Source organism: Pavona decussata, unplaced genomic scaffold, assembly GCF_977016875.1.
Source record: "Pavona decussata unplaced genomic scaffold, jaPavDecu1.1 SCAFFOLD_321, whole genome shotgun sequence".
NCBI classification, from domain to species: Eukaryota; Metazoa; Cnidaria; class Anthozoa; order Scleractinia; family Agariciidae; genus Pavona; species Pavona decussata.
In genome coordinates this window covers 2,235,001-2,247,825 of record NW_028145711.1, presented here as the reverse complement: position 1 = coordinate 2,247,825, position 12,825 = coordinate 2,235,001, and the positions used below count along the sequence as shown (strand labels likewise).

At 39.5% G+C, this 12,825-nt stretch overlaps 1 protein-coding gene and 1 pseudogene across 2 annotated transcripts; both read right to left on the bottom strand.

Moving 5' to 3' along the window:
- Window positions 1-884: 884 nt before the first annotated feature.
- LOC146454008 (uncharacterized) lies at window positions 885-7,311 on the bottom strand. Its single transcript, XM_085095994.1, is given in 4 exon segments — window positions 885-3,324; window positions 3,326-3,815; window positions 4,956-5,440; window positions 6,772-7,311. Coding segments are annotated over 4 exon segments (2,460 nt in total). The 3' UTR covers window positions 885-2,379.
- Window positions 7,312-9,666: 2,355 nt separating this feature from the next.
- On the bottom strand, window positions 9,667-11,923 carry LOC146454007 (uncharacterized; annotated as a pseudogene). Its single transcript, XR_014859381.1, has 4 exons — window positions 11,693-11,923; window positions 11,071-11,253; window positions 9,992-10,765; window positions 9,667-9,798 (listed from the first exon to the last, which is right to left on the bottom strand). The product of XR_014859381.1 is annotated as an uncharacterized LOC146454007 (transcript).
- Between the last annotated feature and the right edge of the window lie 902 nt (window positions 11,924-12,825).

The following is a 12,825-nucleotide window of genomic DNA, read 5'->3' as shown; positions in this document are numbered from 1 at the left end:
AGTTTCTCACAAATAGCAAATCTGGGATTGGGTATAGGTATATTTGGTTTCTAGTATGGACTGATTTGGTTTGCAAAAAGTAGCCGAAGGTGCTCTGGTGTATGGGACAGGTAGCAGACGCTCACCCAACAATCCACACTCACCCGTCTCCGTCCTTGGGAACGTCACTGATAGAAATTATACCAGCAAATCCTAGGCCTTGCTTAGAACAATCTATGTTGACATATTGTAACTTTGTTTTAAAACTGCGTAGAATATCGGAACGAAATTACCAAACTAAGCCTAGTGCGCTGTAATCCGAGCCGAGAACTTTGAATAACCCTGATGAAAACAACGTGCTTTTCAAGGAGCGCGCATATCCGGTTACGGAGAGTCGCTACTCTCTGGAATCATTTTAAAAATTAAATCCAGCAACAAATGGGAGGCTAGATTGGTATAATGGGCTTTTATTCTAAGATCGTAATCAAGGAAACCTTCAGGAAAAGTCTTTTTTATTCAAACGTCTAGTCTTGTTAACAATGGATCTCAGTGGATGTCTTCACAGAGACCAAGAAAATACATCGCTTCGAAAGTTAACTCCAAGCTCTATATAATTAACCGTATATGTTAGTCATCAGAATTTAGTTGCACAAAACACAAGTGTGCGGCGTTGGGTATGAGACGTATAGAGAGTAAACAAGGTGTGTAGCACCGAGTTGGCTATAATGATATCATATCCACACAGGGTGAAATAAGGCGTTTCCGTAAAAGTGACGGAAACCCGATAGTTTAAATTTCCGTTGGGTTTCCGCTGATTAGCCTCCCACGCAGACGTCCTTAGGGGTTCGTCACTCGTTTCCTTCCCCACGAACGATGCAATTATTGAATTGTTGTTATCAATCCTTGAGGGTTTTTTTTCTACACATTTATTGTTAAGATTATTTTTGTATAATTTGATTGTTTCTTACTTCATAATGCTGTACGACAACAATATTGATATTGTTGCCTTTTTGGGAAACGAAACATTCACATACATCTAAGTGGGGTTTGCTTGGAAATAGCAATGTTAAGGAAGAAGTTGTGTCACAAAGGCCACTGTAAATGCATGAGAAAGAATTGTTCATTCAGAGGTCCAGAGAGGCTTTAAACCAAGGCCAGAGGCATAAGTGTTAAGTTGCTGTTCACATTGAGGTAGTTTTGACATACATGTAAACCTGAGTTTTAGCCAATGTAAAAGTGACTAGACAATTCATTTATTTTTATCATCATCTATTCAAAGATGTAGCTGTTCGCTTGTTCACGGGAGAAGATGAGGGGGAAAAAATTTCCACACTGGGCATATTCCTGAATCCCACCCCCTTGCCCTTCCCTTACAACATTAGGGAGTTTACGCATCAGGATGGCTGATGTGGTTGGACGGCAAATTGCACTTGTGTCACCAATGTGACGGCCAAGTATTCATGACTCTAGATTGTAACATTCCTACCGCTCATGGTTTTCAGGTTGTCACAGATGAGAGAACACCAGTTTTAGTCAAAAATTCCCTAAAAATGTGAAGGTACTAAGATGTCAGGTTGGTCACAAAACGATATTTCACCGTCCCCTTCCCTCAGTCCTGTTGCTTAAGCTCACTATTGATTGATTTTTCCAGGTTTACTCTCATTGGCTCATGCAAATATTTTGTTTTCAGTCTTTTAATGTAATATTTACCAGAACAGTCAAAAGCTGAAGGCTGTTTATTCCACTGTAATGTTGTTACGTTGCCTCTTACAATATTATTATGTCTGAAGTACATGTATTTCTTTCTCGATGGCTACATTGCATGTCTTGGTGATAGAAAACTAAGTTTTTTGATAATGACGGCCACTTAATGTATAATTAAAATAAAGATCAGTGGTATTCATCTGTTTTAATATTTATCATTGTCTCTGTTGTGGAGTGGGAGGCGGCGGGGGGGGGGGGGGGTGGGGGAATAGCAGCTTGCACTTAAACAAGAAGACTGCCCATATTCTGGCAATTTTTGCTTGACACAAATTGGCCTCTATTTACATGAGACATAAATGATTTACTAAGGAAACATGATTTTTTCCCAATTTATTTAATGGTCTTGATTTGATTTGAAAAAAAAAAAAAAAACAAAAAAAAAAAAAAACCCAAACATGCAAATTTGAGCTACCATTTTTATACCTTGCTATAATATTCGCAACAAGAATTACCCCTATCAAACAAAGAAATTTTGTTAGAAATTCTGTTTGGTAGACATCTTTAAACTTAGGAATGAGCAAACCAAGAATTGTCACAGGGGTGATAGGGAAAATGCTTTCTTTAGGAGGGTGTGAATATTCTGGAGCAATACAATTCTGAAAATAATACACTAGACTTAGCTTGAAGTCACCTTTCTCAGTCAGCGATTAAAAGCTGTCCAAGTGCATCTAAGGTAGCTCCTGGAACATCACAGTTGCCAGAATTATCTTGAGAAACATCAATACATGTGGTGTTTTCAAGTTCAGAAAGAGGAATGTTCTCAATAGCCAATTCAAATAGAGAGTCGTCATTCAGTAAATCATCCCAGTGTTCATTTACATCCTCATCAAAATCAAAATCATAGTGAAATTCATAATCGACAAAGTCATGCATGTCCATGTCACAGATATCTCCATAGACTTCACCAATGAACTCCAAAATTTTATACGCATGCCTCATGTCCCAGATTTCAACATGTGAGCAGATGTCTCCAACTGTAAACAATTTATTTACATGCTCCAAGACTTGTGAAACTTGTAGATCTGAGAATCGAAGAAGAACCTGGGGTTTTGTTAAGCTTTTAACTAGTTCGCCGTTGGATTTTGCAATTAAATCCAGAACCAGTGTCCTGTGGTAAGAATACAAAAGTCCCCTAAGGGCAGTCCATTGTGCCACAGTTCCCTGCCTTGTCCTTGGGCAGTTATTTTTGCTGTCAATTGTTTTAGTACCAGGGAATGTTGTAAGCTCTCCACAGTCTGATGCACCACATTCACATTTGATTGCACAGTTGTCACAACACATGTGCATAGGATGGGGAAGACTGACAATTGATCCTGTGTCAAAGTTAAGGAGGAGAGTCTTCCTTCTACAATCACTTGTTTTCAGATAATTTTTCATGTCTTTGTCCACATGATTTAAAAATAAGCCTTTGTAAATCACATACGCCACACTCTGCTTTCCGTCTCTTCCCGCACGGCCAGTCTCTTGAATGTAGGCCTCAATGTTTTTTGATGGCCCAAAATGTATGGTGCGATAAACACCCTTGCAATCCACACCCATTCCAAAGGCAATAGTAGCCACCAATATTCTCACTCATCCCCACTGGGGAATCTTCCTTTTGAAAAGCCTCTAAGATGGCCTCTTTGTTTTGATCAGGGGTGCATGAGTGCAACATCTCCAAAACAACTTTTTTCCTGTCATTTGTACTGTCAGCATACAGTTTGTCACCAAGCATTCCTCTTAATGTGGAATAAATTGTGCCACATTGCTTTATTGTTTGACAATAAATAATTGTCTGAGTGGCCTTGATTTGCCTCTCTATTGTTTCATCCACCAGCCACTGAAAATATTCTTCGATGGGTTTATCATTTCCCATGTAATGGACAGAGTAGGCAATGTTTGTCTTGCTCGGACTTTCAGAAATAACATGAGAATCTTTCATTAATAACACCTCTGTGATGGTTTCTCGGGTGGACCTTGTGGCTGTAGCATTTAAGGCTAAGATGTTCACTGTCGGAGCAAGTGATCTTAATTCGTGTAACTCTGAATAAGTTTCTCTATATGTAGCCATTTTACTGTTGTTTGAAGTGCCCCTAAAGAGGAAAGGAAAAATTTCCGCACAACCCCACACATTAATTATGCATGCTGTTGTATTAATTATGTATGTGCTTCATTGTTTTTAAAGACAATAACCTATTCCCATGTGTTTTGCATATATACATTGGGCGACTTTAAAAGGTGATTAAAGGCTTGGAACGATGGGCGAAGGTCAGTCAAATTACAGACGCAGTAGCATGGCATTGACGTAGGGGAAGCGATGGACGAAACAGCAAAGGATGCAAAAATAATAAGACGACGATTCGGAGCGCAAGCAACAACTACAAAAACTGAAGTCGGCCAAGGCTCGTTAATGCTCTATAACTCACTATAACATGGTTGCATGGGGCTATGACTAGGAGAAATACACAAACCGAGACTGGCCAATCAAGGGGAGAGAATGATGCATTTTCCCGTGAAAATTACAAGGCAAGTGCAACGCAAAGAAAAAATTACCTTTGTATTGTTATGTAGATTTTAGAAGGCTTACAAAAAATAAAATATATTTGTTGAGGGGTAATTTCCAACAAATCCCTCGTAGTCTAGTGGTAAAGCAGATGGACAGGGAATCCAACGCTAACAGTAAGGCTTCAGTTCAAGGCACGGTATGGTAGGTAGACCGAAAAAAAAAAGAAAGAAAGAAAAAGAAAAGCGTTAGGGGGCTGGGGTAGAGAAATAAAGAAAATGGGAATGGGAAAATGGAGAGAGAAGTGGAGAAAAAGTCATGACACCACGAAACCCTCTTTTATTGACGCAGTAAGTATTATTTGCAATGTATATATGCAAAACACATGGGAATAGGTTATTGTCTTTAAAAACAATGAAGCGCATACATAATTAATACAACAGCATGCATAATTAATGTGTGGGGTTGTGCGGAAATTTTTCCTTTCCTCTTTAGGGGCACTTCAAACAACAGTAAAATGGCTGCATTTAGAGAAACTTATTCAGAGTTACACGAATTAAGCATGCATAATTAATGTGTGGGGTTGTGCGGAAATTTTTCCGTTTAACCTTGCAGTTAGGTAGATTTTTATATTTTTATATTAAGCTGACCTTTAAGATGCATGCCACGGGCGCTCAGAGCTAGAAATGGGCAGTCATGAATCGTACATAAACAATAATGCTATGCTTACCATTGCTTTATTACGTGAGCTTCGTCCACGGCAATTGCACAAAGCTTCCTCCTGTAAATTTCGCTGGATAACACCTTTCTCCAGCGTTCGTTCTTCAACCACGATTCCGGACTTCCATATACGATGGAAAATCTTCCTTCTTCAACACCCTTTGCATTTTCTTCAGTGATTTCACTGAGAGAAGCGGCAAGAATTCCAAGATTTCTCAGTTTGTCTACCTGGTCTTTCATAAGATTCACAAGCGGCGAAACCACGACAACAATATGACCAGCATCTTCACGAATTAAATCGTAAACGAACGGTAGAGCTTGGTAAATCAGTGACTTCCCATAACCAGTTGGAAGGTTTACGAACACATCAGTTTTCTTCTCCACAATCTGCACTATGGCTTCTCTTTGAAAAGCATTCAACTCGCTTATCCGAAACGTTTCGCACACATGGCCAAAACCGCAGTCAGGTCCGCCATGTTGTCCCGAGTAATATTTCTAATAACAAACACGAGTTTACCCAAAATTGGGAAACGGCTCCTGATTGGTCCGCAGTCTACGAACGGAAGTGGCTGTTCGTTTCAGCAGACGTTCGTGGGGAAGGAAACGAGTGACGAACCCCTAAGGAAGTCTGCGGGGAGGCTATCCGCAGATGAAACGTGTAAGAGAAAATTGACAATTGTATTACACGTTTCCGCTGCGTTTACGTTGGCTGAAACGTAGAAGGTCGTTTCCGCGGACGGATTCGTACGGAAATTTGGTGGTTTTCCATTCCTAATACTCCAAGATAAATATACGCGCACAGTTTTAATAATATATTTGTTCCTCCCAACAGTTGTCCCAAAGAGCATATTTTAGTCGAGAACGCTATTACGGAGCGTTGCCCAATTTTCACAACAAATTAAAGCCCGAGAACCTAATGTTATTTGATTTTCCAGAGAATTAAGGCGTTCATTACCTTCGGGCCTTTAATTAGTATGCGTTTAGACGTCTTCGGCAGGGGGATACTTAGGTATAATACGGACGATGATGAGAAATTTTAATTAAAACAAACTGTTATACCTAAAGAAGCGCCATCAGTGAAAACTAGGCTCAAACGGCCCAGAACTTAATCCAAGAAAAGTACATTTAAACCAAACCTGGGTTACGTTTTTCGTTACAACAAAACAAGCCCGCATCCCCCCCCCCCGCCCCCCCCCCCCCCCCACACACACACACACACACACACACACACACACACAAGGCGCCCTCAGGGAGGTAAGCGTGTAACCCAGAGGAATGAGACTTATAAACGCAGGTAAGATAACACTACAAAGTTTTGACCCCCGAGTGATTTTTAAAGATGACCTGTATTTTGCTTCACAGAAATTCTGCTAAAAACTCTTCCAACGGATGTTTCCACACAACTGTGAAAAAGCGCACAACAACAGTGCTAAATTCTAGCCTGTGAAATTAGTGATGGCGGAATGAAAAGGTAATTAGTGACCAAAGCAATATTTTTCACAGAGGTATTGAGTTGGTTGGTTCTCCTAAAATGGGCCCTGTGAACAAGATCACATAAGAAGACGTATAGGACATAAAACATTTTAATGATTACACTGTTTCCATTTCATGTTGAAAGTTACTTTTCACAACAGATAAAGCCTTTTCTTATCTACGTACAAGTTTGCTTCGATCAAGGCACGTTAACTGTCGGAATATCGTAAAAGACGTTTGTTTCAAATTAAAGTAAAAATGCCAAGTTACAAGAGGTGTAAGCCTGGAAAAATGACATCTACGTTTCAAATGAAGGTCCTCTGGAGGAGAGGGCACACAATTGCAATATCTACGTTCTGGTGTTTCTTATTAATGGTAAGAAATCGAGACTGTATTCTCTGAACAGGAATAAACGTTGCAGCGCCGGGAAGTTTAAAGACCTTGGCATAATAAACTGACAGCGGATTCCTAAATGGCGTGTTGTCGGGATATTCTTTAAACCACTGCACACAAGCAAAACAATGTCGGTACTGCTTCTTATCAATTTCAAACGAATGTTCGAAATAAAATTCAACTCGTCCCGGTCTGCTGTTTCCCAAGGTGATTTCGCCTTCGTCGCCAACCCACGAGGCCATTATTCTTGCATGTTTGTAAAGGCGACTTTCCATACCAGAGCTGAGGTGCTCCTCGCCTACACAAAGGGATACATATTTCTTGTATGTGGAGTTGAGATAGGCAGAGCGGAGATCCAATGATGGATACAACTTGGAGTATGTACTCCGCAACTGGACTACCTCGTCGCTATCAAAGCAACACAGGCGATACCGACTAGGGAGTTTTGTCATGTTCAGATCCTGCCACACATTGCAATTGGGTTCCAACGGGCCGTTCATGGCTTTCGACCATGACAACGATTTGGTTGCTTCCACCACACCCTCAGCAAGGTTTGTTTGGCGTGCTTCGTTGCATAAGGGTTGAAAAAAAGTCCTGAAAATCGATACGCATTGAGTATTGAAGGTCATCAAGGGCACTCATTGTCAGGAATCGCCTCATGAGCTGGACTTCCACCTCTCGGTTGTTTGTGTGGAAGCTTCCAAGCAGGCCATTATACCTTTCAAAACCAAACAACCAACAAGCCAACAAGCGTGCGTGGAACAATTGTTCGATTAAAAAACAATCAAGAAAATATTGCTAGATCTTATTGATTTCGCTTTGTAATAACAACCAAAAAACAATTAAATGGTCGTTATATCTTTGGCATGGTCTAGTGGCTCATATACCGTGGCTGCTTAGCCAATCAAATCCCCTGGAATGGCATTATACAATGATCCAATTTTTTAATAAGTATTAATTACAAATACTTCCCACTTTATTTAGCGAGGGTAACACTGGCATAAGTTCAAGAATTGTCCAAAACATAAGTGCATCCAAAAAAATTCTAACAGTGATCAATAAAATGACAAAAACTGCACAGTCAGTAAAAAGTAAATATAACAAAGCATCATTTAAAAAGAATTTAAAAAGTAAAGTAAATTTCTTGTCAGAACGTCATGACTAAAAAAAAATACATAAGAGTTTAGAAATTGGTGAACTTTGGCGTTCACGAATGTGAACACATTTAACGGTTATAGGCCTGTTACCATCCTTAAACAAAGTTGGGGAACGTGAAAAAATTGCAAACACAAAACCCACTCGAGCTCAATGTTTCTGCTGGATTCCGTAAAAGTCTCGAGATAACTGCATGGTATTTGAGATTGTGAAAATTGACTGTATAATTCGTTAAGTTAGTAATATGTGGCCTCTAGAACTCTTGGATATTGTTTCAATTTTAAGCAAAAATCTGCTAAATGTAAAGTTGAAGTGGATACTTCTTTTTACTTCTACGAGTATACTTCTTTTGCATAATAACAACAACAACGAAATAAGTAAAGCTTGGTCAGCTAATCCTGAACGCTACAAAAATACAATTTCAGAATTCTTAAGATGATATTTCTATTTGATCTGGGATTTTTTTCTTGCTGTAAGAAAAACTACACTAAATCCGATTGACATTAAATTTTGCCTAAAAGTTCAATTATCCATTAATTTTACGGCCATTGGTGCCTGTAACGTAATGTTTCACTGGCCATGCATTCACTGACGTTTGACACGCTCCACTCACAGACAAAAAAGCTTAAAAGCCCACCATTTTTTATGAGCATTACACGTAATGTAAACAATTTAACGCAAAAAGCTGCTGTATTTTGTACTAGCTAGAAAGGGCTTTACCTTTGTCGAGGGAGGCGACGTGGTCGAGTGGCTAGCGGCGCGGACTCGTAAAAATCTGGACACCGGAAGTTTAAGTCCCCTCTGAGAAAAAAACCGCGCAGAAAAAAAACTGTCCAATGTCGTGGTATTCCCCTGTTGAAATCCTCGGCCATGCTCTGTAAATAGCCGACTGGTAAACCTTCCTACCAGTTGAGATTTTTAAAGAGTTTCTAATCCGTTAAAGTATTTGTTTGATTACATGGTCCCACAAGTTTCTAATTTTAAATATAACCATGTATAAATAAATTTACTTTACTTTTACTTTACTTTTTATGCGTCGATATCACGTGAGTGCAAAAATGTACGACCGTGCACCCGTCAGGTAGATGGTCCGACTGCTTTATGCTACAGGACTGGAACTCGTAATCTTATCTCTCTATAGGCTATTCCATCCAAGTGGATGTGTACATAAGGGAAGGCCTGGAAGGAAACCCTGTCATTTATTTAACAGGCCTATTTAAAAACACAACATCACATTTCTCTCACAAGAGTCCTGTTGTTTGAAAGTTTCGATAACTCAACCCCACCCCCTACCCCTCCCCAGAATGCTATGTTTCTCGTGCCGCTACTGATTCAAATGTTTACAATTTAATGGTAAAAAACAATTGACAAAAATGGATTTTAAAAAGTGACCTATCGGAACATCAAAGAAACAGGCCTCAGGACGGAAAATTGCTGCTAAAGTAGAACTTACAGTTAATCGCTTATAATCTAGACTACATAAATCTTAGGCGCGGGAAAAAAATTTCCAGAAACATATTTTTAAAACTCTCGACGAGCGCGATACGTTTTGAATTACAATTTCTATTGGCTTTCATGATAAGGAAAATAGTACTTTTGGATCAATGAAGTTATACTGAAGCAAATTGCCCCTCGCAATGCTTTCTTTTCAAATTATAATATTTTTTTTCATAACTTTGACACAAAATCAAAATCCCTTGTTAACAATCTTGAGCGGGGCCAAGCACATCAAACACATCGTCGAGAAAACAAAAATATACCGTTCTCCCATAATTGCCTGGATGAGCCAGATAATCGTTTTGAAATGATGGAGAACTATAAACTCTAGCACCCTAATGATGGGACATACAAAAAACAACAAAATTAAAAACTGAAAAAGCCCTTCAAGCCTGGGTACAAAAAAAAAAAACATTATTTACAAGAAAAGGAAGAATAAATTTACCTAGAAAAATCTTCCCTCCCCCCCCCCCCCCCCCCCCATTTCAAAGAATAATTATAGTGACAAAAATGTTCTGTATTATTTGCATTCTGATCGGTTGGATCAATGAAGATAGTTGTAGGATGAAAACCCTCTTTATGATTCTTAGCCACCCAATCACTTCTTTCAGCAAACCATTCGCTGCATTCATCAGTGTTTTGAAACCATTCAAAACGCTGACCTTCTGGCATCTCTGTCATCACAACAAAATACTGCCCCTGCCCAGTTGAGTAACAGATTCCTGTTATTCCTTTTCCTTCTTTGTATCCCCTATCTAACTCACTGGAAATCTCTTTCCATGTGCTGCGAGTAAACCATCTCTGCGCTTTCCCTGTGTACTCTTTTGTGCCCTTTGTCATAACGATATAAAATGACGAGCCCCGGGCAGCACATGCAGTAATACTGAATCCGTCATCCAACTTCTTCTTTATATCTGATGTGGCCGTTAGAATGGTTTGAGCTTTACCAAAATTTTCCATCAAAAATACACCAAATCCGAGTTTCTCATCACATGTAAGAGAGTAGACCATGTACGACATCCCATTTACCATAGTTTGGTCGAATCCATCCACAACAGGGAGACTTTGGACTGTACAGTTTTGAAGTACCAAAGCATCCACTGAAGCGTCCATTGTGGATGGTTTGCTTGATCAAAATTCGCTCAGAATTGGTGATATAGCTGGCGATGAAATCCTTGTAGACAACTGAGTTATAGCCCCTACTAATAGGAAAGTGCATCCTCGTCCCGCCACTGTACATAGGTTCCGTTCTTGGGCGTTGCTTCTTTCCAGTCATGAACTGAGTCAGCTCCCCACCTCCTTCTATAGAAATAAATCGGATTGTGGTGGTGATAATGAGAGACAAATTAGACAAAGAATTCCTTGACAGTTTTGTTCGGTGAGAAAAGTACTCACAGTAAAAATTGTAGAACATAATAAGTGGTAGTTTATTCCGCCGAGCTTATTTTTTAAGCTTAGAAAGGTTTTCTTCAGGGGCATCCAACGGTTCATTTCGTGGGATATTTGAAGGATAAAGTAAGCTGTATTATAATATAAAAAAGTTCCAACTAAATTCACATCTTTGAAGGTAATCGAATTATTTCAACAAAGTTGAAGTATTTACATACCTGCGGTATCAAAAGCTTTAGAATACTCCGGGCATGCTGCAAGGCAATAAAAACCTGGAATGCCTTTGCTAATACAGAAATTTGCCCAATGACCACTGTAGCAAGCATCACTAAAATTATCGGGTAGTACACACCTTCAGGTACCATATCGAAGATTTCGTGAATGCTTATTGTTCTATCGTTCTATCCCAGTTTAGTATAAATCTACTAGTGTTCTATCACGAATGCCGTTCTCTGATTGGCTACGCTACTCGCTATCTATTCTCTGATAGATAGTGAGTAGCGGTTTTCAACAAAATGGCGGCCGCTTCGTCGCGTTTTCGAAGTGTCTGCGATGAGGATATAGATAATTTACTTGTTTAGTTTTGAACGAGTACTAGATTTATACTAAAACAATTAGATTATTCGCTCTCGATTTCTATGCGTGATAGCTGATTCGGGCTGCGCCCTCATCAGCTATCACGCGATAGAAATCTCGAGCTCATAATCTAATTGTTAAGTAGTACAACATAGCGTAAAATTTCTTAGGCTTGCACGCCTCAAAAAATGTCCTGATCTTTCCGAGAGCGCCGGATTTGGTTAGATAGAGATCTTTAACGGTGTTAAACAATTTAGTTCCAACTGCATCTTCCATGTTAACTAAATCGCGAGTGACGCCTTTCAAAAATTGACCGTTTTTGTCTCCAAGAGCATCTCGGGTTCTTCTATCAGAGATACTGATGTCAGTTGGTGGATCTGTGGCACCAGAGAGAAGTAACCAGCGAGGTTTAACACTTTTTGGTATCCATAGTGACCATTGGTCAATACGACCAACATTGGGACCCTGTGCTATTGCGGAACCAGCAGAAGGCATAATGACCTGCAAAGAGGATTTGAATTGAAATCTTGAATGACTTCCTTGGTTCTTTGCATTTGCATGGCTGAATAATAAAGCGTTGATGGACTGTGGAGAGGGGAGATTCTAATGGATCTGGAGGAAGTCCATAAAAGTTAGAGATCGGAAAGACGGACATTATATTTCAGAAAAAAAAAACACAATAACAACTGAGTGAGTACTTTAATCTTTCATTGAGTTCAATTTTAATATTAATTTAGTTGCACTTAGAGTTAGAGATCTATGTTATTGCCTTTTAATTCGCAGAGAGGGAAAACATTGGACGAATCCGGCGAGTTTTCGTTTGGTAACTTTAGTGGGTAAAATTAATTAAAAACCACGACCACAAATTTAGGTTCTGGTGCTTTTAAGGGTTCTTTTCAAAACTTCAGAGAAGCATTTCCACTGGTAGTTCAATGATTATTTCCTTATTATGTCGTTTTTACAAATTTGCCCACGGGCAATCACTTTGGTAAGCAAGTGCATGGCTACTTTATACAAAACGGATTTTTTTTAGATTTGAAAACACAATTCAGCAAAATGAAGTGTTGAGCGGTCCGTATGCTCTCTTTTATAGTTGACAACGACCATGGACTAAAGTAATTGCATGCGTCTTCAGTCTCTAGCCTCCCACACAGTCGATCGTTTTTAGGGGACGATCAACTGCGTGATATGCTACTTATTCTCAGGATCACGAATACAATCTCTTTTGAATTGAAAGGCGATTAACTAGGGATTTCGGAGAAAAAAAATGCGTATTCAGACCAACACTGCCTTCGTTCAAGTATATGATAGTCAACTTAAAAAGATCCAAGGCACAACAATGGAATTGGTAGAAGCAGTGAGGGGCGCACCAAGGTTTCCGGATTTTCGAGGTGGTT